This window comes from Muntiacus reevesi, chromosome 7 (genome assembly GCF_963930625.1).
Source record: "Muntiacus reevesi chromosome 7, mMunRee1.1, whole genome shotgun sequence".
NCBI classification, from domain to species: Eukaryota; Metazoa; Chordata; class Mammalia; order Artiodactyla; family Cervidae; genus Muntiacus; species Muntiacus reevesi.
The window spans coordinates 69360482-69387152 of record NC_089255.1 but is presented as its reverse complement, the minus strand read 5'-3'; the positions used below and the strand labels follow the sequence as shown (position 1 = coordinate 69387152).

General features: G+C 39.5%; 1 protein-coding gene and 1 non-coding gene across 2 annotated transcripts in view; both read left to right on the top strand.

Moving 5' to 3' along the window:
- The first annotated feature begins 11759 nt into the window (after positions 1-11759).
- LOC136172837 (U6 spliceosomal RNA) lies at positions 11760-11866 on the top strand. Its single transcript, XR_010664157.1, has one exon. It is a non-coding gene; the product is annotated as a U6 spliceosomal RNA (small nuclear RNA).
- A 3726-nt stretch (positions 11867-15592) lies between these two features.
- Positions 15593-26671, top strand: part of RTN1 (reticulon 1) — a 240725-nt gene continuing 229646 nt past the window's right edge. Inside the window, exon 1 of the mRNA XM_065940613.1 lies at positions 15593-16001. Coding sequence (XP_065796685.1) covers positions 15761-16001 — 241 coding nt within the window. The 5' untranslated portion in view covers positions 15593-15760. The remainder of the gene's footprint in view (positions 16002-26671) is intronic.

Genomic DNA, 26671 nt, shown 5'->3' with positions numbered 1-26671 from the left:
GTCCTTGGGGTCGCAAGGAGTCCAACATGACTGAATGACTTTCACTTTCACTTTCATCCTAAAGGACCTCACTTATCACCGCAAGTCTAGGCAATGGAAGTCCTCTCCAGGGCAGTCTCCTCAGATCTATCAGCCAAGAAGTTTCTATTGCTCCTGGCTGAACTGGATAGTCCAATGGGATGGATATTATGTTCTGCCAATGGTCATTTCACCCACTACAGGGAGAATTTCTGTCTAAGAGATAAAAATGAATCCTGATCCTGATTGGCACCTCAATCCAGTGAGCCTGAACTTACAAATTCTCTCTTCTGCACCAGGAGAGACTTAGAACCAGTGAATGGATCTTTGTCTTAATTTTTGGACAACTGGATGTTGTTCTTGGTTGGAATAACCTGGTTTTATCCTTATTGGAAATATGGCTCTCTTCCAAATTATACTTTCAAGATTTCTGTCCTTTGGTTGTTAAGGGCTTTCTATCCCATATCATGTAACTTTGGGTGATTGGAAGGGCAAAGGATGGGAGTGGTAAATTTGTGGAATAAATTTATGAAAATGCTGAGTCAGAGCTGAGTTAGGAAAGATGATTTTATAGCTGTAATGCTTGAGTTTTAGTGAATATAAGAATAATTTGAGCTGCTTATTTAAATTGCATATTCCTGAGCCTATTCCCGGTGAATCTAACTCAGTAGGTCTGGAGTAGGGCCCAGGAGTAAGCCTATTAAGCAAGAATGCCAAGTGATTCTGATATAGCTGGTATCTAGAACATACTTTGAGAAATACTCCTCCATGGTATATTCAGAACAATACGCTTGAGGTCGGGAGAAGGAATTGATATTCTGGGTATACTAGAATAGGTGCAAGGTAGACCATCTTTGTGGTTTGTAGATGTCTTTTGGGTCTTTAATGATGCTTGACTTATTTTTCTTAAGCAGTTTGGTAAGCTTGGAAGTCAGGATGAAGAAATATGGCAGGAAGTATATTTATATATCCCTCCCACATCTTTCCTGTAATATTCCACAAATCCCAAAAGTACTACTGACTGTTGGAGCTTGGTGGCCTGCCCCATGTCAAGGAATGTCTTAAGAGAGGATGATTCCAGAGAACTGACCTTTATAGTCTCATATTTGGGTTGATTCAGCTCATCAAAGAGCCAGTGTTGCTAGCAGCAATTCTCTGTCATATGAGAGAATGGGCCAGAACTCCCAGGAGTTGTGAAAAAAATCATCCAGAATATGATTACACTTCAATTCAGCATGTAAAGAGTGATGTTCCTCAGTTGGAGCACTGCCACAGACTGCTTGGGAGGAAGTCTCAGAATACTTGAATCTGTATTCTCAGAGAGATGAAAACTCCAATAAAAACTGGGGCTCCCAGAACCAGAGTGGTAGCTTCCATGGTACTCTAAGTGTACTGGAACTTCTGATACTTCCTGCATATCTCAGGAACATTTTCCTTGGCTGCTGGCTTTTGGACAGAGTCCAGAAAAACCACAGACCTTGTTAAGGGAGCAAAATGCCAGCTATGAGGCAGACCACAAATTATGAGACCTAAAGGGAAAAAAAAAAGGATATATATTACACTCAGGTTTATGGTCTTTTAGAGAAACAGAGTACTTATCGTAAGTAGATAGTTCTCAAGGTTGGCCTCTTGTGGTTTTAATTCCAGTGCGGGCAATGAAGTCTGCTGCAGTGTTTGGTTCCTGGGAATGCCATTCTCACAGAACGCAGTGGGCATCGAACTCCATGGAATATTTTAAGTATGGGGAAACGTTGGGTAGAAGTAGATGTGGTCCTTAGTTATCAGTCAAAGTGTATAGTTCCCAAAGCTTCTTAGGTTGGTAGAAGTTGTTGAACTATAGAATGCTCAAGGCAGGTTCTAGGATTGCTCCCCGATGAAATTCATCCTTTGTTAGGGGGTTAATTGCATCAGAGCTGGATTTTTCCATTCCCTTTCTCCAGTGCTCCATGTGCTTAGACGCTCAGTCACATCCAACTCTTTGCAACCCCATGGACTATAGCCTGCCAGGTTCCTCTGTCTGTGGGGATCCTCCAGGCAAGAATACTGGAGTGGGTTTCCATGCCCTTCTCTACCTTTCTCCAGTGGGGGCTTGTACATGGCATAGTGATGTGTCTGCCCAAAATCAAAGAGGAAGAAAAAGCTAGAGTCAGTTTAGCCTAAGTGTATCAGTTTAAGATGGTGCCTGAGAAGGCCACCAAGTTTGAGAAAAATTATAGTCACACCTGAGCTGGTATTCAGGACACTGAATCAGCTTCAGTCAGTAGGCACAGTAGTCTGGACAGAATCACAACTATATCCTATTAGGTAGCCCAAAAGGACTAACTATTCAGCCATTCCTTAAACGCATTATCTAGAGTGGCTTTATTCCAATCCAGACCAAGTGAGCTAATTGAAATGAGTAATACAGTATATAGGAAGAAGTTCATTTTTACAGGACCAAAACAACTTTTAGTTAAATGTATCAGTCTTCACAATATACTTTCATAGAACTACTCCTGGCAGTGGGTCCAGCTGGTCTACCCACCACTACTGTTTCTTAGCATTTTGTAACCAAGCAGGGGCATCATTGCCTCTGACACTGCATCCATTGCTTTTTACAGTGTTTCTTCAGCTTGCAATTACTTCACTTTTTTCTTCATGTCAGAGCACCTACTTAAAATCTTGCTCTGTTTGTGCTATGTATATATACTTCTCAAGTGCAGTGTTAAATATACCTCATTTCTGGATAATTTAGTTTTCAGCAGTTCAACTTTCTACAACTGTGTTAAAATGTATCCCATTAGTGGTAGCTGGAATGTGTGTATTGTCAACTAGGCTTTAGGTAAGCCACTATTTATAAAGGAATCAAAGTAGTCTTGGGGTTTCACAGGTGGCGCTAGTGATAAATAATCCACCTTCTAATGCAGGTTAGACATAAGAGATACAGGTTCGATCGCTTGGTTGGGAAGATCCCCTGCAGAAGGGCATGGCAACCCACTCCAGTATTCTTGTCTGGAGAATGCCATGGACAGAGGAGCCTGACAGGCTACAGTCCATAGGGTCGCACAGAGTCAGACATGACTGAAGTGACTTAGCATGCATGCAAAGTAGTCTTAAAGAGACACTAAAAGCTTTCCCTTTAGAAAAATTTAGAACCACCTATTGAGTGCTGACAATACAATATCAGGCACTGTGCTGAATACAAAACAATAGTATTTATTTACAAACTCGTTATGCCTCAGACACTATGCTAAGCCCTTTATATTTCTTAAGAATGTTATTTATTTACGGTCGCTCTGGGCCTTTGTTGCTTTGTGAGGGCTTTCCTTTAGTTGCGGGGAGCAGGGCTCCTCTTCCTTGCAGTGGGCGGCCTTCTCACTGCAGTGGCTTCTCTTGCTCCAGAGCACAGGCTCTAGGCGGTCGGGCTTCAGTGGCTGCAGCACTTGGGCTCCGCAGGTGCAGCTCAGAGGCTCTAGAGCACGGGCTTAGTTGCCCCGTTGTGTGTGGGATCTTCCCAGACCTGGGGTTGAACCCATGTCCCCTGCATTGGCAGGCAGATTCTTATCCACTGGGCCTCCAGAGAATTCCTTAAGTCCTTCATATTATCATGTCACTCAATCTTTACAACAGTCCTGTGGAATACACACTATCTTTCTGATTTTCCAGATGAAGAAGCTGAGGCGTAGAGAGTAGCTTACCTAAGGTCTCAGAACCAGCCCATGACAGCGCTGGCATCCAAGCAGCATGACCCAGAGCTCATGCTCTTAACCCCACATGTATGACCCACCTCATGCAACCTTCACCATAGTCTTATGTGTCTACATGATGACTGCACTTGTATTATCATCACAGATAACAGAAACTGAGGCTTTGGGGGAGTTATTTCCCTGAGTTGAATAGGTCAGAGAGTCATAATTTGGACCCAGGAAGTCTGATACCACAATGCCCTTCTGCTCTTTCTTGCTATACTATACTGTTAGTAAGTGATGCAATAGATAATCAAATGCTGCCTGACTTCAGAATCCCTAACCAATCCAATCTGGAAAGTCAGTCTCAGGTGGTTTTCTTTGTTTGCTTATCTGTTTGTTTTGGATAGATGTGTACTAAGTAGAATAACTATTGTGGACATTTAACATTTAACTCCACCGGAGTTATTGAAGAACTTTTAGAAACAGAACACTGTAAAACACTTTGATGAAAATTCAAGTTGATTATTCATTTGACAATATTGCCTTCCAGAGAGAGAGCATATTAGAATGCCTTTGATAAAGAGCAGTCAGAAAGCTCTTTGATAATTTTGGAATTCTCCATTTGAAGAATTAGAGTCTAGCAGAGCTGAGAATAATGTACTATAAAATTGTTGAGTTGGCCAGAAAGTACATTCTCCTTTTTCCATAACATCTTACAGGAAAACCAGAATGAATTTTTTGCCAGCCCAGTATGAAAGTGAAAGTGAAGTCGCTCAGTCGGGTCCAACTCTTTGCGACCCCATGGACTGTAGCCCACCAGGCTCCTTTGTCCATGGGGTTCTCCAGGAAAGAATACTGGAGTGGGTAGCCATTTCCTTCTCTAGGGAATCTTCCCGACCCAGGGATCGAACCCAGGTCTCCCGCATTGCAGGCAGGCGCTTTAACCTCTGAGCTAGCAGGGAAGCCAGCCCAGTATAATAGCAGTCAATTAGAGAAAGCAATGCAAATAATAAATATTAAGCTTATAAGCAATCTTTCTTCTGAAATCCTACTGTTGCCACCTGCATGCTTTGCAGATGACTGCCTTACACTTAACCATCTGACATGAATCTTCCTCATCTCCAGCTTGAACTTTTCTTCATCTCCCTTGAGATGAAAAAGAATTTTCTATCTCTGAAAAAGAATTAGGTTTTCTGCATTCTAAATTTAATCCTTACCCTCAAGGGCCTGTACCTAGTCCTATGGACGTCCTATGGAAAGACTAGATTGGGTAGGATTTTTTTTCTAGGCTACATGAAAGCTGACAAAAGTCTAGAAGTGAGTGTGAGCTGTGGACCAAGAGGAGGCCAATGTATCAGAGGTAAGTATCAAGCATCTGCTGCAAGGAGAGCTTTCCAGGCTCCAGAGCAGCAGTCAGGATCCAAGGAAGGCAGGAACAGACCAGAAAGTGATGCTGTTGTGTGTCCGGATAAAATGAATGAGTAGTAATACATAGGCAAAGACAAAGAGAGGGGGTGGGTAGTTGCTTCTTTGGGGCAATAGGCATAGGGGTCAAGGAGAACCAGGTGCTGATTCTATCTTCATCCACTGGCTTCATCAATTATTTCCTGTCCTTCTTGAATCTACAGTCCCCATCCCCCTCCATTGTATTCTCCCCCTTAGCCTATATGTTTCTCCTGTCTTTTTTCTAAAAGTCCACACTTTCCTTTAATGCCTTTATTTCTTTAAGCAAGTATCACCTTTCTTACCTATCCCTCCTAGTGGCGAAATTCAATAACCAATTTAGTCATCATTATCATCAAGCTTTCTGTGGGATTAAACATTGTTGAAAGTGCCCACACTTGAAATTCCTCCCTTGAGTGTGCTCCCTTCCTGTCTTTCTTCTTCTCTGAACTCAAATAAATAAGTATTTCTTAAGGATGTGCTCTTGGCCAGCTTCTCATATCTCTATATACTGTCTCTCCCGTCTCCTGGCAGATTCATCCAACCTTATAACTTGGATTATTCCCCCTACCTGGATGACTCCTAATTCTCAATCATCAACTTTGATTTTGGCCTCCTTTTCTTTTTTAACCTCCTTTTCATATTCTAGTAGTCAGCTAGATAACTTCACCTATGTGTCTCATCTATACTTTAGGTTCTGCTTGGCCAAACATTAACTAGTTATTCTTCTACAACCAGCTTTTCTTCCTGTGTTTTAAAATTTCCGTTAATGACATTTATGAATTATCTCTCCCCCAAATTCTTTGGATCAATTTTTACTATTCTTGCATTTAGTCAGGTACCAAGTTCAGTTGACTGAAATATTCCTAGTATTTGCACCCTCACCCTATTTATATTATTTCCTCTTTCTCAGTGTCCTGCATCAAAACAACTTAAATAGCCTGCTAGTTGGCCTCCTTACCATTAGTTTTCTTCCTCTCAAATCCATTTTAATTGCTGCTGTCTTTTCCTGAATGACATCTATTTACGTCTCATTAAAACTTTAAAAAAAAAAAAATCCAAAGACTAACCTGGCATCTAGGTCCTTCACAACCTGAGCCCAACCAATTTTTCTATTTTTAATTCCCATTTTACCTACATTAAGCTCTAGAAAAATGTACCTAGTCACTCATCTCTGTAAGTGCTCTATAATTTTACTCTTCCATGCCCTGGCTATTTCTTAGATCAGAATGATCTCTATTCATCAGTCCCCCATGAACAAATCCTACAGTTTCCAAAGCTATGAGGGAAGCCCTTGATATCTGCACTTGGCAGCAGTTTGCCACATCACTTTATCTGAGCCTTTTTCCTCATGCTTATAATCTTCTACCTCGGATTTTTTATTTTTCTTGGACACATTTTATTATCTCCATGATTTGATTATAAACATCTTGAAAAATTGATTCATCTTTATATTCTCAAAGTGCCTGATATGAATATTTGAACAGTTTATTAAGACTCACCAAATATCCCCTCTTTATATTTCCCAGTATCCTTTAGACTTGGGGGCATATAACCTGTTCTGACCAATATTCTATAAGAAGCTATATGTGAAACTTTCATTATGAGGTATTTTGGAACAGATGAGAACTCTATACTATTTCTTCCCTTTCCCCCTTCTATGACAATCTACAGAGCTTTGTGTTCCAAATGGTTTAGTGGTAAGTTGATAGACCATTATAAACATTTTCGCAATTGCCGAGATAGTTTCTGCTACACTGTCACAATCTGCAAGGCTTGTTGAGCATGTCCATAATTTGCTGAAATATATTCAGCCCTAGGAAAGTTAAGAATCTTCCCCTGACTCCAAAGGGCCTGCAGTTGCAATCCTGTGGACTTTCCTCCCTGGGAAGCATGAAGTGCTGGCTCTTCTCTTCCTCTTATCAAAATCTAAACTTAACTTAGTAAAGCTGTCTGATAACTCACTATAAGATAGTAATACTGTGAATACTGAGTTACCTTTTAGGGGGATGCTACCATTTACAGCAGTCCTGACCTTCCAAATTTATAAAATAAGAATGTTGAATTTCCAACACCAATGACAAACTAGAGTAGGAGCAACATTTGTCTGCAAGATATTTCTAGTCTCCAAAGTAAAGTTGTATAGGAAACCTTGATTCTGTTGAAGAATAACATTATTTCAGAGTATCATCTAGATATTTCTGCAGAGTAATTGATTCTCTATATGAGACAGTTGGCCTATTGCTTTTAAAATAGAGAGCTAACCCCTTGACTGATATTCTAGGATGTTAGCCTGTTTCAAAGACAAAGAGTCCAGTGTTCTCCCTTTTGCTTATTTATTCAAGTAAGTGTTTCTTTTTACTGACTGTGTGTAGATATCATAAACCATCTCCACACTAGGGGACATCTATCTGTAACCTTCTACTATCATCAGGAACTTCACTTAGGTTATTTTCCCAGTTATGATAGGCTTATCTTGATTTATGACTCTCTTGCAGTTGTAACAAAACAGGGCTCAGTGAGATAGATGATCAACAATAGGACAGTTCATAAAGCATACAAGCCACAGAACTGTCATGGTCCTTTCTGCTCTGTGACATTAGTGGTCAAGCTATTATATTATAGTGTATATGGAATTACAAGTCTAGCCTGGCTCTGAGCCCTTTTGCCTCAATATTCCCCTTAATCCCCTTGGCCCTTTCATGTAAACTTAAGCTTCGTGGCAAGTACTATTTCAGGCTCCCACTTAGACTGGATTTCTTGACTAGTCCCTAAATTTGATGAATAAACTTTTTTTATGGATAGAGCTTCAAGAAAGAAAAGAAAGAAAACATTTTCTCCTCAGACAAGGATAACCCCAAAGAAGCCCCAGGACTGGGATTTCCTAACATATCTTTCAGGCCCAAAGATGAAGGCATGTCGTCTGACAAGACTACAGATCCTTGGAAGATGGGTGATGAAAGATGGTATGACCCTCTTCCCCAAGAGAGGTTGGGACCACATTAGTAAAGCCAGAGCCTCTTAAGTTGGAACTAATCCAATAAAGTATGAGTCAACCACTAATCTGGGGTTGCAGTGTTTACAGTCTAAAGTTAGAAGAAAACGAGTTTTTGGCTAATGCTCATTCTGAGCTGTCCAGGGTTCTGACTTTGGCACAGGACATTCCAACCCTTGGGCCTGATGCTGGTGATTTTGCTTTAAATTCTGAATACTTTGGATGTAGTTTCTTACCACTAATCTTGACTATCTCTCTAGTTTGCCTTGAACTTTATTGATCTATGCTGTTGTTAATAACATACTGCATTATTGTTATTGTTTAGTCGCTAAGTCATGTCCAATTCTTTTGCAACCCCGTGGAATGCAGCCCACCAGGCTCCTCTGTCCATGGGATTTCCCAGGCAAGAATAGTGAAGAGGGTTGCCATTTCCTTCTCCAGAGGATCTTACCAACCAGGGATGGAACTCACATATCCTCTATTGGTAGTCAAATTCTTTACCAATGAGCCATCAGGGAAGTCCCACAAACTGAAAAATTGATTATACCTTGTCAGGACTTTTAAGCTGGAGAGCATGAGTTATAGAATCAAAAGACTCAGACTTTAACAGCAACTGCATTAGCCATGTGATTTTGAAGAAGCCTTCGAAGGATCTTGGTTTTCTCATCATCCCTGAACAACAAAGTATGAAAAATATCTACAACATGAATGACAAAAATACAATGAAAAGAGCATTTTAAAATAGCTGGGAAAAAATACCTGATTGGAAAAGAAAACATGGGACACAAAAGGCAATTTACAAAATAAGAAAGTCAAATTATCCATAAGATATGTAGAAATTAACTCAAAGTGGACACAAGATCAGGTTATAAGACCTGGAACTATAAAACACTTAGAAAAAAACATAGCTGTAAAGCTTTTGACCCTGGTTTAGGCAATTGTTTCTTAGATATGACACCAAAATCACAAGTCACAAAAGATAAAATAGATGAATTGAACTTCATAAACAGTTTTGCCCTGCAAAGGACACCATCAAGAAAGTGAAAAAGACAATCCACAGAATGAAAGAAAAATATTTGCAAATCATATATCTAATAAAGGACTTTTATCCAGATATTTAAACAAGGTTTACAACTCAATATTAAAAGAAAAATAACCCAATTTTTAAATGGGCACAGGATCTGAATAAACATTTCTCTAAAGAACATATACAAGTGGCTGATAATCACATAAGAAGATGCTGAATACCATTAGCTATCAAGGAAATGCAAACTAAAGCCACAATGTGCTACTGCTTCACACCCACTAGGGTAATAAAAAAGATAATAACAATTGCTGGCAAGGATGTGGAGAAATTGAAGCACCCAAACACTGATGATGAGATTTTTAATTGGGGCAGTTCATTTGGAAAACATTATGACAGTTTCTCAAGTAATTAAACACAGAGTTCCCATAAGACCCAGCAATTCTAATGCTAGGTATATACCCAAGATAAAAGCAAGCATACCCACAAAAACTTGTACACAAATATTTATCGAAGAATTCTTTATAATAATCAAAAAGTAGAAACAACCTAAATGTCTACCAACTGATGGATGGATGAACAAATGGTGTTATATCCATACAGTGGAGCATTACTCATCAATAAAAAGGAATGGAGTGGGACTTCCCTGGTGGTGTAGTGGCTGAGACACCATGCTCTCAATGCAGGGAGCCTGGGTTTGATCCCTGGTCAGGGAATTAGATCCCACATCCCACTAAGAGTTCCCATGTAGTAACTAAGACTCAGTGCAGTCAAAATATATAAATAAAATATTTTTAGAAAAGGAATGGGGTACTGATATATGTCATAACATAGATGGACTTTGAAAATCTTATGCTAAGGGAAAGAGGCCAGTCACAAAAGGGTATTATTCCATTCATATGAAGTGTCCCAAATGGGCGAACTCATGGAGTCAGAAAGTAGATGAGTGATCGCCAAGGACTGAACACGAGATGATGGGGATACAGAGTGACTGCTAATGGATATGAGGGATTTTTTTTTAGAGTGATGAAATTGTTTTAAAATTGACTGTGGTGATGATTGCATAACCATGTGAAGATACTTAAAATCATTGAAATATATACTTTAAATTGTACTACATACAAATATATCTTAAAAAATCTGTTATTTTAAAAAGTACAAATTATCAAGAAGCACATGAAAAAACTTAAAATTCACTGGTCATCAAATTAAAAAAAGTCAGGAGATATCATATCTTTGATCAAATTTTGGAAATTAAAAGCATGTACGTGTGTATTAAATAAGATCTGTTTGTAAACTTCAAAGAAACTACTCAAACAAAATTTACCTTTATCAAGTATATATTTGCTTCTTAAGCTCAGAATGTTTAAATTATGCTTTGTGAGTCCAAAGTATGGAGATTTCTAGTTACATACCTCCCAATTCATGTTTTTTCCCAAAGATATTAAAAAGTCTTTGCAGTTTTACTCAGATGTGCAAATGAAATAAGAAAAAGGACACTGGGTTCAATGAAAAGTAATCAGCTCCCTTTTTCCCACCCCTACTGGAGAATATTAGAAGCATCTATATTTTATCCCTTTGGATGAGGATTAAGTAACAGCAGCCACTCCCCATGGACAGAAGGAGCCTGGTGTGTTCCCAATGTGCTGCATGACATTTGTGAATGCTATAGTGGTCTTCTGGTGAAAACACAGCTGTCTCGGACACCAGCCTGTAGCCTCTATAAGTTAGTTTCAGTACAAACATTCTTTCATCGCAGTAGGAATTGGAGAACTCTTCCTTATCAAATTCAAGAGCTTCTAGACATTGTGGAAGAGTGAAAACCATGTTGCAAATGAATGGGATGCTCCACAGACAAATTAAGCCCTGAATCAACCCCACACATCATGATTTCAGAGAAATCTGAGGCTCTGGTGTGAGTCTCATCTTGAGCCAAATACTTATCTTACTAAGTCAGTCGATGGGAGTGTTTCCACAGTTGCATTCTTCTCTCCTAAAAAGATTCAAAAGTAGAGCCTTGGCTTGGGTGCTAACAGCTTTTAAATTAATCAGAGAAGGCAAATACTTGGCATATGCTGTCATGCTGCCTTCACTTGCCTGAGTGTAACTATTGCTTACTTTTCTAGACACTCTTTTTTACTGACTGTGAATGTGATCTAAGACTCTTTCTCAACACAGTGCCACAAGCATTCATTACTAATCTATCAGTGAGTTCTATTTGCCATTCCTGATGTAGAAAAGGCAAATTGAAATATGTGTACATGCCTACATGTGAGTGTGTTTTACACAACTACTTAGAAGAACCTTTGAAGTATATTTATTGTCATGTAAGGTTTGCCTTTCAGAATATAGAAACTACTAGTAGAAAGAGATCAATAGTCATTCAATATCATGCTTTATCTAATTTGCTTTAAATGCCTGAAGTGGTTACTGTTGACTCTCTGGTCTTAACAAATATAAATACCCAGACAGAGCTCTAACCATTATAAGTCATTTTCTAAAAATAATTTAGCATGTGCAATTATATCTTAATAACATGCATTACCTATGTCTGCTCATTTAGTGCTCCCCCAAACCCTTTGCAGGAGGTGCTATTAAAATATCCAGATTAGTGCTCGCTTCGGCAGCACATATACTAAAATTGGAACGATACAGAGAAGATTAGCATGGCCCCTGCGCAAGGATGACACGCAAATTTGTGAAGCGTTCCATATTTTTAAATGACCCAATCAAAAAATGGGCCAAAGAACTAAACAGACATTTCTCCAAAGAAGACATACAGATGGCTAACAAACACATGAAAAGATGCTCAACATCACTCACTATCAGAGAAATGCAAATCAAAACCACAATGAGGTACCATTACACACAAGTCAGGATGGCTGCTATCCAAAAGTCTACAAGCAATAAATGCTGGAGAGGGTGTGGAGAAAAGGGAACCCTCTTACACTGTTGGTGGGAATGCAAACTAGTACAGCCACTATGGAAAACAGTGTGGAGATTTCTTAAAAAACTGGAAATAGAACTGCCATATGACCCAGCAATCCCACTTCTGGGCATACACACTGAGGAATCCAGATCTGAAAGAGACACGTGCACCCCAATGTTCATCGCAGCACTGTTTATAATAGCCAGGACATGGAAGCAACCTAGATGCCCATCAGCAGATGAATGGATAAGGAAGCTGTGGTACATATACACCATGGAATATTACTCAGCCGTTAAAAAGAATTCATTTGAATCAGTTCTAATGAGATGGATGAAACTGGAGCCCATTATACAGAGTGAAGTAAGCCAGAAAGATAAAGAACATTACAGCATACTAACGCATATATATGGAATTTAGAAAGATGGTAACGATAACGCTATATGCAAAACAGAAAAAGAGACACAGAAGTACAGAACAGACTTTTGAACTCTGTGGGAGAAGGTGAGGGTGGGATGTTTCAAAAGAACAGCATGTATATTATCTATGGTGAAACAGATCACCAGCCCAGGTTGGATGCATGAGTCAAGTGCTTGGGCCTGGTGGACTGGGAAGACCCAGAGGAATCGGGTGGAGAGGGAGGTGGGAGGGGGGATCGGGATGGGGAATACGTGTAACTCTATGGCTGATTCATATCAATGTATGACAAAATCCACTGAAAAATAAAAAAAAGAAAAAAAGAAAAAAAAATATCCAGATTATAGTTGAGGAAACTTAGGCACAGAACAATTAAATTTCATTTTGAGGCTAGAAAGGACTTCATTTGGTTAAAGTGTTACTTGTGATGCTCTTTCTGCCTGTCCCCACACTCCTTTCCGCATGATATAAGCTTTGGTCTAAGTTAAGAAGCTAGTGTTAAATGCTCTCCACCAGATTCCTTCTTTTGAAACAGTGAACAAAACTTCTCTTCTAAAAAACAATAGCTTAAGACAAAACCTGACAGTTCTTTTGTCTCAACTATCCTTGCTATGAATCCTTTAAAAGTGCCAATTCCATTTTTCTTTATCTCAAAAGCATTTTGGAAAAACTCATAACTTAGAGCAACTCTGCAAGCCCTGGAATCCCATTGTTGCCTATGTGTTATGTCCATACATCTTCAAATGAGTCAAGCTTTGTTAGTTTACACGGGTGCAAATGTAAAATAAATGAAACTGATAGACATTTGTAATTTCAAGTCATAGCATAAACTTGAAAGTTTCTTCACCCAAATAGATAATTATTTGTCCACATCCAGAGGTAGAATGTAATGAATAAAGATAGTTGTGAAAATTGCTAAAACTAAACAGTGTGAACATCTCTTTTCATCAGAACAAATAGAATAATTTATCAAAGCAGAATTTCAATTAAATGGTAAATGGAAATGACATTTTTCAATCAAAATGGAAAATTTCAATTTTCTCTAACAATTAGAATCTGAATATACTTTAACTGGCTATTTCTTCCACACATTCTCAGTTAAGAGTATTGATCAGTATCTGATGAAATATTAAAAAGATTTGGAATCATATCCCCAAACTCCTTATCAATTTAGTTATAAGGAAGTTGTGAGGCTTGCATAGTTTCTTCAGTTTTTTTAAGTGATGACTTTAATTAATGCTTGTCAGAGAAACAAAATAACATTCTCCATATAACTCTGTAATTCACTTACTATAAAATTCTCAAATATTCAGTACTCATCGATAACCACTTAATATTAAATCATTAGTTTTCTATATTTTTGGTATGTCATCAATAATGAAATTGTGAGAAATTTCCATCTGGTATTTCTGATGTTCTAAACAATAGATTTGAAAAAAACTCACAAATGCCTCCTGGTTATGTGAAAGCATTAATCTTCATGGAAAGACAGCATTTTAATAGTTTCTCACCTTAAAGATTTCTTAAACAGGCTCATTTTTTCCCCATGGAAAGATTTGGAAAACCCTGATGGTTCAGGATAACCAATTTTTTTTGTTTGTTATTGTTAAAGGGGGTAACTAAAAAATAGCTTTATTGAGGTAAAATTGACAAACACTGAATCACAGATATTTATAGTAAGTGAACTCATGAATTTCGACATATGTACACACCTGTGAAGCTATCACCACAATCAAGCCAACGGATACGTCTATCATAAGGTTTGAAGATGCCAACAATGTAAAATATTGGTGATCATCACAACCCCAGGGGTATCTGGCCCTAGAAGGCCATGTATATTCTCTATTGAGTAAACACATTTTCTCTTAATTGTCACTGAACAGAACAAAGGGTTGGGCAGAATTCAGGCTTTTAACTTTCAGCATTTTTGAGGAATATCTGCATGGTGCTGAAGTTGGCCTTGGAATACAAGAAAATTGACATGTATGAAATCCTCAGCATGTCTATGGTGGCTTAGCAGTTCCACAAGCCTCATGGAAGCTTGCCCCATGCCCCACCTTTTCTAGAGAAGGAGCAGTGCATGGGCTTATTCCTCCACCCTGTGCGTTATTATTTTTTCCAACCACATCATTTCATAGACAATTTAGGAACCAATAAAGCACAATCTTGTTTGAAAAGATGTATCTAAATGTAGGAGTAATACATTATAAGCCAAGTCACTTCCCTTCTCTGAGTTTCTGTTTATCTGTCAGGTATCTTCCATCATATAAGAGAGCTGTAAAGGAAAATGGGGGCGAGGGAAGCAGCAGCAAGCTTCCCGGAATGTCCAACTTCTCAAATAAAGCAGACTGCACAGACACTTTATAATCTGTATGATTTTGGCTCAGCGTTTCTGAAAGGAAACATAAGTTGCTTTTGTCCTGCCCATTGCTATCTTATTCTCCCTCAGTGCTGGTAGGAATGAAGTCTGGTAAGCTTTTTTTCCGGAGGCTTTCCTGATAGCTCTTTCCTGTACTCTACTATTTTTGGTTCTGTTTTGGAAATAGTTTAAGGATGCAACATTTAACCTCAGCGTTGCAGATTCCCTCGTCTTCATCTCTCAACCCCCACTTCCACCCCTCCCCGCCAAGACCAGTCCCCTCCACAGATGATACTGGTCACCCTCAAAACTGTGGCCTTGATGGCTTTTTTTGGCCTTTCTTTGCCTCGGGTCCCAGGACACCAGTCCGGGTTTAACTTTATGAGTTGGGTGGGCAGCTTTCCTTATCAGTCACGTTTCAGCTCGAGGGCTGCTTCTACCTGCCATTCTCTCTGGTTCCTGCCCACCTGAGTGGAAGATTCAAGTGGATCTGGCACATCTCCTAAATCTAGGCCTGCCATTAGCAGGCCGGGGGCTGACGTGTGCAAAGCAAGACTCGGACCAAGCAGGCCTTTTTCACCTGCGTAATAACAGGCTTGGGAGTAGCGAGGCGGCCGCGGCGGCGGCGGCGCCAGGAGTAGGAGGAGGAGCGCGGGCAGAGGCCGCCGCGGGGCCCGGAGGAAGAGGAGGGGGAGGAGGAGGAGGAGCTGAAGCGCCGAGAGCGGTAGGCAGCAGCTCGGCCGGAGTTGCAGCAGCGGCGGCGGCGGCGGCGGCGGCGGCGCTCACACCGCAGCCTCCCCAAGCCCCGAGTCCCGGCGGGGGCAGCAGCAGCGAGCGCCCGCCCGCCGGCCCAGTCACTGCACCTCGGCCCCGCCAAGCCGCTGTCGCCGCGCCCGGGCAACTGCCAGCTATGGCCGCGCCGCCGGATCCCCGAGACGAGCTGCTGCCGCTGACCGGCCCCGGGTCCCAGTGGTTCGGGGACCGGGGGGAGGGGGAGGACGAAGCGGTGACGCCGAAAGGAGCCAAGCCCGAGACGCAGGCGGGGGAGCCCGGACCGGGGTTGGGCGCCGGGGTCGCCGAAGCTGCGCCGCGGGAACTGGGCTCGGGCCCCGCCCGGCCGCCGCCCGTTGCCATGGAAACTGCATCCACAGGTAAGGCGGGCGGGCGCCGCTGCCCCGCAAATGGCGTCTGGTACTCCGGTCCCCTAACCGGCCACCTTTTCTGCAACTCACCTATGCACCTACTTTGGTTCTCTATCTTAAGTACCAACCTTAATCTGTTCCCGCTCCCCCCCCCCCCCCTTCGCCATAGGCGCCTGTAAATATTAAAGGACTGGTAGAAACAGAAATTTTATTTTTTTCCAAAGGCTCAGAAGAAAACAAAATACTATTGATCCTTTTATTTCATTAGGGTTATTTTTCTGGCTTTCAAAGTTGTCCTCAGAGACAAACCGCAGCATCCTGGCTGCTGGCGCGCCTGTGTACAAGTTTCTTCCTTGGGACTGGGGGCTGTAGGGCCCGCTAGGCCAGTTGGGACGATTGGGGGGTGGGGGCGTGTGTGCTTGCAGGGCTCGCGCCCGCGACAGGGGAAGCTGACGACAAAGCGACCGGCAGGCCCGCTGCCCCTAGACCCGACTCGATCTAGGGCAGAGATGTGACTTTAACTCTCCCTTTCCTTAACCTCCGAGAGTCGCCACACCCTACTTCCTCCCATTTCCCTTCCCCTCCTCTAGCTCCCCGCGCACTAAACTGAAACGCCGAGGTGCGTTTAATTCCGGAGGGACTGCGAAGCCAGAAGGTTGGGAATTGTGGCGGTCCCCTCGCCCAGAACCCTTCTTTTTCAGCTCCCCGATGCTCCCACCTCGAAGGAAGCTTTGGAACTTGGAACCCTAATTTAGAGCGGCCGCTGGCTGCGGTGCTAGAGATTGTTGAGTGGCGGTGGGTGTAGCTCGGAGGCACAGTTGGCCAGCAGTCTGAACCAGCGAGGGCGTTAGGAAATTGCCCTGGGTTTGTCGCCCCTCCACCTGACTTCACCTTCTGATCTGGATCCCAGAGGAGACCTGAGATCTTGAAGCATCCTGCCCAAAGAATGCCAGAAACGAGCTTTGGGGTGGGACTGCCGGCTTAGGTAACTCAGTGCTTCCAAGGAGCAGGGGGACGGTGCTGTGTCGTGTAGTTCTCCGAGAAAGCTTTGCCGGGTGGAGTGAGAGTTGTGTTAGTTTGGAAATGTAGCTCTTGAAGGCCGGGTGCTAGGTGATCCCGGGGGAGCGGAATGGGGGTGGGACTGGCACGCTTGTTCATGGCAGCTGATTTAGGGGAACACTTTTCTTAAGCCACTGTTTCGCTTAAGGGTCACATGAAGTGCTTTAGGTAGTCTTGATTATGCTCTAGTACAAAAGATTTGAGCTGGAAAGGAGATTTAGGGAATGTTTTGAATAAAACATTCTGAAGGGAAGAGAAAAAGACCATATACAAACAAAAAAGAAAAAAGAAAGACTCAAAAGCAGAAAACCCCGTTTGTCCAGTATTAGTTATTTATATGGGGGAGGGGAGGGTTTACGACTAAGATCTCAACTTAATATAAATGAAAACAAAACTTTATAATTGCAAAAGAAGATGGCAGAAGCTAATAGACAAAGGAAGGTACTTTTTTGGTTGATTTACCGTCAGCATTCTTCGTTGAGAGTAGCTCCTAGTACAGAACCTTTATCCACCATCATCAAAATAAATCATTTATAAACATTGCCCACCTCTCATTGGTGTGATCAAAGTCAGGTGAACTAAGGAGAGGAAACTTAGCTTCCTCTCAATAACATACTATTCACTAAAATAGTTGCTATATATAAAATGCTTAGAACAGTTGTGACAAAGTAGGCATTTGCAATTTTTAACATTATTACTATTATTATAGAAATAGTTTGTTAAATGTATTAGGGATGTCCTATCCTAGGCAACAAATACATTGGTAAAATTAAACATAATGCTGAATTTGGATGGGAAAAGAATGAAGGTAGGGAGATGAAGCATAAGTTTGCAATTTATACAGAGATTTTAAAGTTTATTATTGCTGCTTGAAGGAATTTGTCATATATTTATTGGTTATTTTGTGTTTTCAGTTTGCATTCAGTTTTCAGTATGGGCTGTTATAAGAGGCCTAGATGTCAGAAATGATATCTAAATAAATTACTAGATCTTGAAAAAAAAATCAAGTAAAATCTGGCCCAGCTTCCTTATCTGTTATTTTATTATTGCAGTTCTATGGCAATAAGTAAAGTTAGCAGGTGCATCCTCAACTTAATCAGGGACAAAATCCAGAGGAAGCCTATTAAGCTCATAATTTTACTTTTTAAAAATAATGATGCTCTTTGGGATACAAATCAAACTAAGAAGTAACTTAGACGTTGAGTGTGATGCACTGTAAACAAATTTTGTTTCTTTTTCAAATGGAATTCCAAAATGTAAGACAAATATTGATGTTTTAAAACTTTTTTTTCCCGAAAAACACCACTATGCCATCTGGACAAAAATTCTGTGATTCATTTTTAGACATTGATGGTAATTAAAGTTTTTAAAGAAACATTTCTAAAAATACTTCTCTGTGAAGTCCTGGAATTAATATATGTTTAAATATCATTAGCGTTGCAGGATAAAACTCCATTAGTACGGTATTTCCAGGTATTCTCATTGTTTCTGTCCCTTTAGTGGGATGAAAATGTTCTCAATAAAAAGTAACACTTTATTCTAAGGCTACAATTTTTCATGTCTAAAATTGATAATGGGCACATGATATGATGTCTGTTGCCAAGGGAACATTTAATGCACCATGTGTAGGCTGCAACATGTTAGGTTGTTAATCATGAATCAGTACCATCATCTAGTAACATTATACAAAATATATTAAGAGCAACTGTTTTGTTTTTTCATGATCAGTTATTTTATTCCTGAAAACTATTCAAAAGGAGCATACAATAACACAAGGATAGAAGAATGGCCCTTTGTTTAAAGGAAGAATTTAAAATAGAACATTTGAACAAAATGCCATGGTAAGATGTTAACTCATTGGCCACTTTAGAAATTAAATTCATTGATTCATGTGTGGAAGGCAAAATGAATAAGAGAATTGAGAATGGCCTGGAGAAATCAGCCCAGTGTGATGATTTGCTTTAGTGATATTGACCTATAGATAATTTACCTTAAATTTCTAGATGATTGCTGAGTTGGGGGTAACAGGAGAGAGAAAGAGAGAGGGAGGGAGGAAGAAGAATAGAGAGAGAAATTTTCCTAATTTACTTGGACCACAGTACTCATAATTTTCAAATGCTGAATATGATACTCTATTGGAAAAACTATTCTTAATCTATCATGATTTAAATACCTTTTAGAAATGTTTATATATGCTGTGTTTATTCTGTTTAATATCATAAATTGTACCACACATATTACCAATCATATTTTAAAACCCACATAGAGATTGACTCTTGTGGATATGTTTGATAGATGTGTAAGTATTTTTTATTTGGAGTCATTTCCAGCAATCCTCTTCAGGAGGTATAGATTTCAATCTTCTGTTTTCTTTCATCTTTTAAGAAAACTGCAGTTCTGTTGAAATGGGAAGAAACACTGCACTTACTTTTACAGTATTTTATAGAACCTTTAAGAAAATAAGAGTTTCTAATGCAATTTATTTCTTTGGGCACAGACTCTGAATATAATCAATGACATTTCTGGCAGTAACTATAGTGCATATCTTTCATATTGGGAATTCAAATTAGTTAAATTAAAATTTAGAAACACATATGCCAAAAATACATTGATAAATAAACTTTATCAGAGCTTTCAGCATAACTTCCTCTTCATGAACTCACTGTTCCAGAAACCCCATCCTTATCATTGTCCACAAATATAGCATAAACCTTCCTGCTCCCATCTCTTTTTTTAGGCTGTTCATCTACTTCTGACTTTGAGGATTTGGAAAAGAGTGGATTATTTTGTTCACTATACTGTCTATCTTGCGTAGCCTGGATTATGGAAAGTGTTTATTATCTGTAAAATGAGAGACCATTGTGATTCAACTCAATTTAGTAAACATTTCCTGAATGCCTCCCTTGTGTAAGGATCTGTACTGAACACTGGTTGTGGTTTCCTAGAGCATGTGCATCTTTCTGTTTCACATTAGGATTTAGTTAAATAGGTTTTTTTTTTTTTCTCCATTTTCCTTATTCCCAAGTCACTGCTGGAAGCTTGTTTAGAAGGGTATTATAACAATCTAACCACACTGGCACACAGACATGAGTTACTTTTCTGAGGTCAACACTGAATGAATAAATACTAGCATAGGTTGCCCAAAGTGCACAGCTGGGGGAAAATAAAATCCATCAATCTTGGCCTAACTATCTAGCTAATTCTGTCTTTATAGAAATAGCTGACTGAATAGTACTCAAAGATCCTTGTATTAGTTGTGCTTTTATTTTAAAGTTAAAGGAAATTATTTCAGTAGTGACTAAGGAAGATTTGGAAAAGGCACTATAAAATATAGACAGCAGTGAAAATTAAAGACCTATTTCAAGAGACTAATATATCTACATGGGAATGCTCTCTGTGAAAGAACATGGTCAAAAGATGTAAGACAAACGATTTTATTTGTTTAAATAATATTTGGGGGCAAAAAGAATGAGAAGAACATGAACTGTAGAGGCTCACTGCTTGTGGAAGATGCTCTAGTGAGAGTAACGAAAAAATGAGAGGGAAGAGTTTCTCAATTCACATTTAACCTATGTTATTTAAAATGGATAGTGATCATTTTGAAATGTATACAAATATTGAACCACTATGTTATGTAACAGGAACTAACATGATGTTGTAGGTCAGTTATACTTCGAAAACAAACAAACCCATAGAAAAAGAGATCAGATTTGTAGTTGTCAGAGGCTTGGTGGGTGGAGGGAGAACTGGATGAAGGCACTCAAAAGATACACACTTCCAGATGAGATAAGTACTCAGAATATAATGTACAACATGACAGGTATAATTCGCAGTGCTGTACGTTATATATAAAAGTTGTTAAGAGAGTTAATCCTTTAATCTTGTGTCTGTTTGAGATAATGGAAGTTCACTATAAGTTATTGTGGTGATCATTTAAAAATAAATAATTAAAGTGGGTGTGAGTGAGTAAAAGTCATTCAGTTGTGTCTGACTCTTTGTGACCCCATGGACTATACAGTCCATGGAATTCTCTGGGCCAGAATACTGGAGTGGGTAGCCTTTCTCTTCTCCAGGGGATCTTCCCAACCCAGGGATTGAGCCCAGGTCTCTCACATTACGGGTGCATTCTTTACCAGCTGAGCGACAAGGGAAACCCATTAAAGTGAGTTGTAATTCTTAAGTTGGACAATGGAAAACATACAGAAAGACCAGAAGCCCAGGATAAGTAAACAGCAAGTAAAATCCTGTACCACTACTCCGATAAGCTTGGCTCTTCTGAGCTGATGTCTTTGCATGTGGTATAGAATGAGTGCAGTGAGCAGTTTTAATGTCATTCTAGTGTCTCTTGAGAATAAGACTAATTTCAGAAAAGCTGAAGTGGGGAATGATTTTTAAAAATGAGGAAATGAGAGAGATTAAAAACTTACTAAGCCAATATATTTGTTGCTGAGTGCTTGTAGATCTAAGAATGCATTATTATGCCAAATATTTTTATAAACTCTTAGAAAATAATAAACATGCTGATTGCCAGCAATTTCCATTGATTCACTAAAAAAATAATGTCTATAAAACATTACTTCTATTTTTCATATTCTGAATCACCAACATGAATGCACAGCATGTACTATGCCCAGGAACTTTAGAAGTACCCAGCTTACTTTAGAAAGCACACTGTTTATCAAAAAGCAAACAACTCAATCAAAAAAATGGGCAGAAGACCTAAATAGACATTTCTCCAAAGAAGACACAGATGACCAACAAACACATGATAAGATGCTTAACGTCACTAATTATTAGAGAAATGCAAATCAAAACTACAGTGTGGTATCATATCACCCCCATCAGAATGGCCATCATTAAACAATCCACAAACAATAAATGTTAAAGAGGGAGTAGACAAAAGAGAATCCTTTTGCACTGTTAATAGGAATGTAAACTGATAACAGCCACTAAGGAGAACAGTATGGTGGTTCCTTAAAAAATTAAAAACAGAACTTACCAGATGACCTAGCAGTCCCACTACACTAGGCATATACCTAGAGAAAACTGTAATTCAAAAAGACACATGCACTCCAACGTTTATTACAGCATTATTTACACTAGCCAGGACATGAAAGCAACCTAAATGTCTATCAACTGAGGAATGGATAAAGAAGATATGGCATATATGTACAATGGAATATTACGCAGCCACAAAAAATGATTGAAATTGGATCATTTGTAGAGACCTGGATGGACCTAGAGACTGTCTGACAGAGTGAAGTAAGTCAGAAAGAGAAAAACAAATGTCATATATTAATGCATATATATGGAATCTAGAAAAATGGTATAGATGGTCTTACCTGCAAAACAGAAGTAGAGACACAGAGGTAGAGAACAAACATGGACACCAAGAGGGAATAGGAGGGGAGTGGGATGAATTGAGAGATTAGGATTGACGTATATACACTATTGGTACTATATATAAAAGAGATAACTAATGAGAACCTACTGTATAGCTCAGAGAACTCTATTCAGTGCTCTGTAATGACCTAAATGGAAAGGAAACCCAATAAAGAGGGGATATATGTATACGCACAGCTGATTCACTTTGCTGTACAGTAGAAACTAACACAACATTGTAAGGCAACTATACTCCAGTAAAAATTAATTGAAAAGAAAGCATGCTGTTTAATTTTACAAATGGCACAAAGTTTCAAAAGATTGTTGATAAAGTAGAGTATATCACTGCTATTTAAAAATCCTGATTTTAATGTTAACCCAAAAGTGAATTCTTTTTACTAAAATAATTTTTTACTCTAGTTAAAAAAATTCCTTTTTGGAATAGGAAGCATATGCATGTGATATTAAATTTTAACTGAGTGAAAATTTTTTGGAAAACTAAAATTTAAAAGGTACAAAAGGGTATACAGAGAAAAGGAAGTCTTCTTCACACTCAGTCTTCCAACCAGCCCTTGTTCCTCTTCAGCAGCAACCATTGTTATCAAATTCAGCAAGGGAGCACTGTTTAATTCATTATTACACTGTTATTGATTGAACCTCTGCTATATTCCAGGCATTGTTCTAAGCACTAAGTATATGGTACAGAAAGGGACAAATGAAAGTCTATTTCCAATAAATTATATATCTTACTCTGTGTGTGTGTGTGTGTGTGTGTGTGTGTGTGTGTGTGTGTGTGTGTGTGTGAGTGTGTAGGAAGGAAAGGAGAGAAGAGGGAAGGGAGATAGAGAACAAAAAATATATGTCAAGGTGTGGTAAGTCCTGTGTGTGTGTGTGTGTGTGTGTGTGTGTGTGTGTGCTCAGTCAATTGTGTCCGACTCTTTGCCACTCCATGGACTGTACTTTGCTAGGCTCCTCTGTCCATGAACTTTTCCAGGCAAGAATACTGGAGTGGGTTGCCATTCTCTTCTCCAGGGGTTCTTCCCGATCCAGGGGTTGAACCCTGGTCTCCCGCATGGCAGGCAGATTCTTTACCATCTGAGCCAGTGATGTAGAGGGAGAATTGAATAAGGTGGACAGTGGGGTTATCAGATGCATGCAAGGCAGTGAGATTACTGACTGATCTTGGAATTTGGGGAGGAGGAAGGAGGACAGAGGATGATGAAGCACAGAGAAAAGATGATATGAGCAGTGTGTTATTTGATATGGAGATTAAGGAGGGGGTACAGTTATTGAGGAGATTGAAAGACTGGGATGGATGGAGAACAAGGTCATCTGAAGATTGGGGTCCAGAAGAATGGCAGGCTGGGAGTGGAATGATAACCTACGTGATTACTGAAATTGCAAAGAACCATCGCAGACATTGTAGAGTACAGTGAACCAGTGCTGTTGTGTTTAGGAAAGAACATAGTGTCTTGGGCTTCAAAGTTACAGAATTTTAGAGATGAGGGAAGAGGAGTAGCCTGTAAAATCATAAATATAAATTTCTGACTATGGTTCTGCAAGTTCTGTTTAATTTGTTCAGAGTATATGAGATGCAACTTAAAATAGTTCATTGTGAGGGATGGGAAGTTTGAGGACTGTAATTAACTAAATATGAGCTAGTGGTATGGTGAAATTACTAAAATATCTTATGTAATTTTAGATAATATTAATAGAAAGTCTTGGGTACACATTGTATGAGGTAGTAGTGCTCCTGGATTCTGTTCTAGGCAGGCCAAATATGGAGTGTTATACTAAGTGATGGGTGTCATGGTTTATAGAAACTGTAGTATGGTGAGAGAAAGCTGGCTAAATTGGTGTGGCTTCTGGGGGAAAAAAGTGCTGTTTGAGAAATGATTGAAAAAAATTAAGAATTTTTAGCCAGAATAAGAGAATTAGAGGAGATATGAGTGTTAAATTCAAATACTAGAAGAAATCTTATGAAGCAAATAAAGACTTGACTGAAGTGATGTTACAAGGCAGAATTGGGACTAGCAGGTAAATCAGAGAAACTCGTTCAACTTAATGAAGGAGAAAGTTCTGATAATTAGAATTGCTCAGAAAAAGAGATGGATTACCTCTCAGTTACTGATATTTAAGAACAAATGAGGTTGCTGTTTACTGGAGGAGACTTAGAATGGAAAGTGTTATACCAAGATCTTTATTCCTCCATAAGAGAAAGCAATACCCCTGACCTTACCTGTGATTGTTAAAGAAGGCATATTGCTGAAGAGTGAACAGCATACAAATGAAATCAGAAACAGTGCTTGTTACCAAAACCACAGCTAACTTCAAACTGACTTCCTAAAAAATGTACTCTCCGTGGAAGGCCACTCTCTGTGGCCTTCTTTATGGAATCTAGGAAAATGGTACTGATAAACCTATTTGTAAGGCAGGAATAGGGACACAGACATAGAGAACCAACTTGTGGACACAGTAGGGGAAGGAGAGGGTGTGACAAATTGAGAGAGTCGTATTGCCATATATGCACTACTGTGTGTAAAATAGATAGCCGATGGGAAGCTGCACTGTAACACGGGGAGCTCAGCTTGGTGCTCTGTGATGACCTAGAGGAGTGGGATGAAGGGGTGGGAGGTAAACTCAAGAGGGAGGGGAAGCATGTATACTCATGGCTGATTCGTGTTGTCATACAGTAGAAACTAACACAGCATTGTAAAGCAATTATCCTCCAATTTAAAAAAGAACTCTATAAAAAAATTCTTCTCTAATTCTTCATGGTTGGAAAAAGCTCCATAATGTAACATACTTGCTTCTTGAAAACTACACAATTTAATGTAATTAAGAGTTATTACCTTAAATGCAAAACATGCTATCTGCAAGCATCTGGTTTATTCTTTTTTCCTGAACTACACTTTTCATTTTTTACTACAGACTCTAATTCCATAAATATTTAATATATTCTAAAATGTTTGGGGAATTCATTAACTAATGTCATATCACAAAAAGCATCATGTGATTCTGTCCTTAGTCCTCTGTCTCACTACTGTACATTTATGCCAGATTATTCACTGTAAAACCGTATTTGCTAAGCTGCCTAATGATTTACATTTTTAGCTGGAACAGTTCTACATTCTAACTTCCATGTCCAATCCCCAAGTGGAATTTTTAATTCATCTACTACATGAGATTATTATAAAACCAGTTATAGAACAAATTCTTGCTTCCTGAATATGGGGAATTTGTGGAATATCTCACATTCTTAAAAGTAGCTAGAATTTTGTTTTATGCATAGCAAGGCTTCATTTTTTTATAAACAAGTCTTGGGCAACAGAAAATGTGTATTCAAATGATTGCTGATCTAGTTGTCATGCATAAGAATAAACAGCAATGTCCTATCTCCCTTTTGGCATGGGTTGTTCAATGAATCCCGAAAAATCAGCACTTCTTAAAATGGGTCTGTAGACTTCCTGCTTCAAAATAACATGAAGTGATTCACAGACTTCACCTCGGGGAAACAAGCCTGCCAAATACGTGTCAAAACTTTAAGAAACACTGATGTATTGACTCTCCTCTCCTCCTGACTTACTGGCTCAGCATTTTGCTAGGAGTTGTGGGGAATGGAGGAACATGAGCTATGTCCTCTCTATTCCTTCAAGCTTACTATCTAGATGGGAGATGTGACTCATCTACACAAAACAAAGGTAAACAACTCAAGTCTGGTCCTTGGATGGATGCTACAAGCTATAAGCACTTCAGGAAGTTCATAATTTTATGAGTTCCAGGGTACCTGGTGTCTTGAAAGAAGTAGAATGTGCCTTATGCCTAAAGGATGGATAGAATAGAAATAAGCAGAAGTGGCAGAAAGGCAGTTTTAGGTGAGGAGAGAGAGATGGATGGTGACATAGAGATGAGCAATGACTAGGGTATCTTAACCTGCCTGTTTGGGTGTGGGAAGACAGATTCTGGGGGGAGATGTTGAAGGCTATTCAGGACTTCAGACTCCTTTTATATGGATTCTGGGGGCATTTGAAAGTTTATATTTGGGGGAAGTAATACATTCAGCCTTCTGTATCCTTTGGTTTCAGAAGGACTGACTGTACTATACCATATTATATAAGGGACTTGAGCATCCATGGATATTGATATCTGCAAAGGGTCCTGGAACAAATTCCCAGTGAATACTGAGGAATGACTGTAGAAAGCCATGTTAGGAAGATTAAATGTTATGCATAGATGAT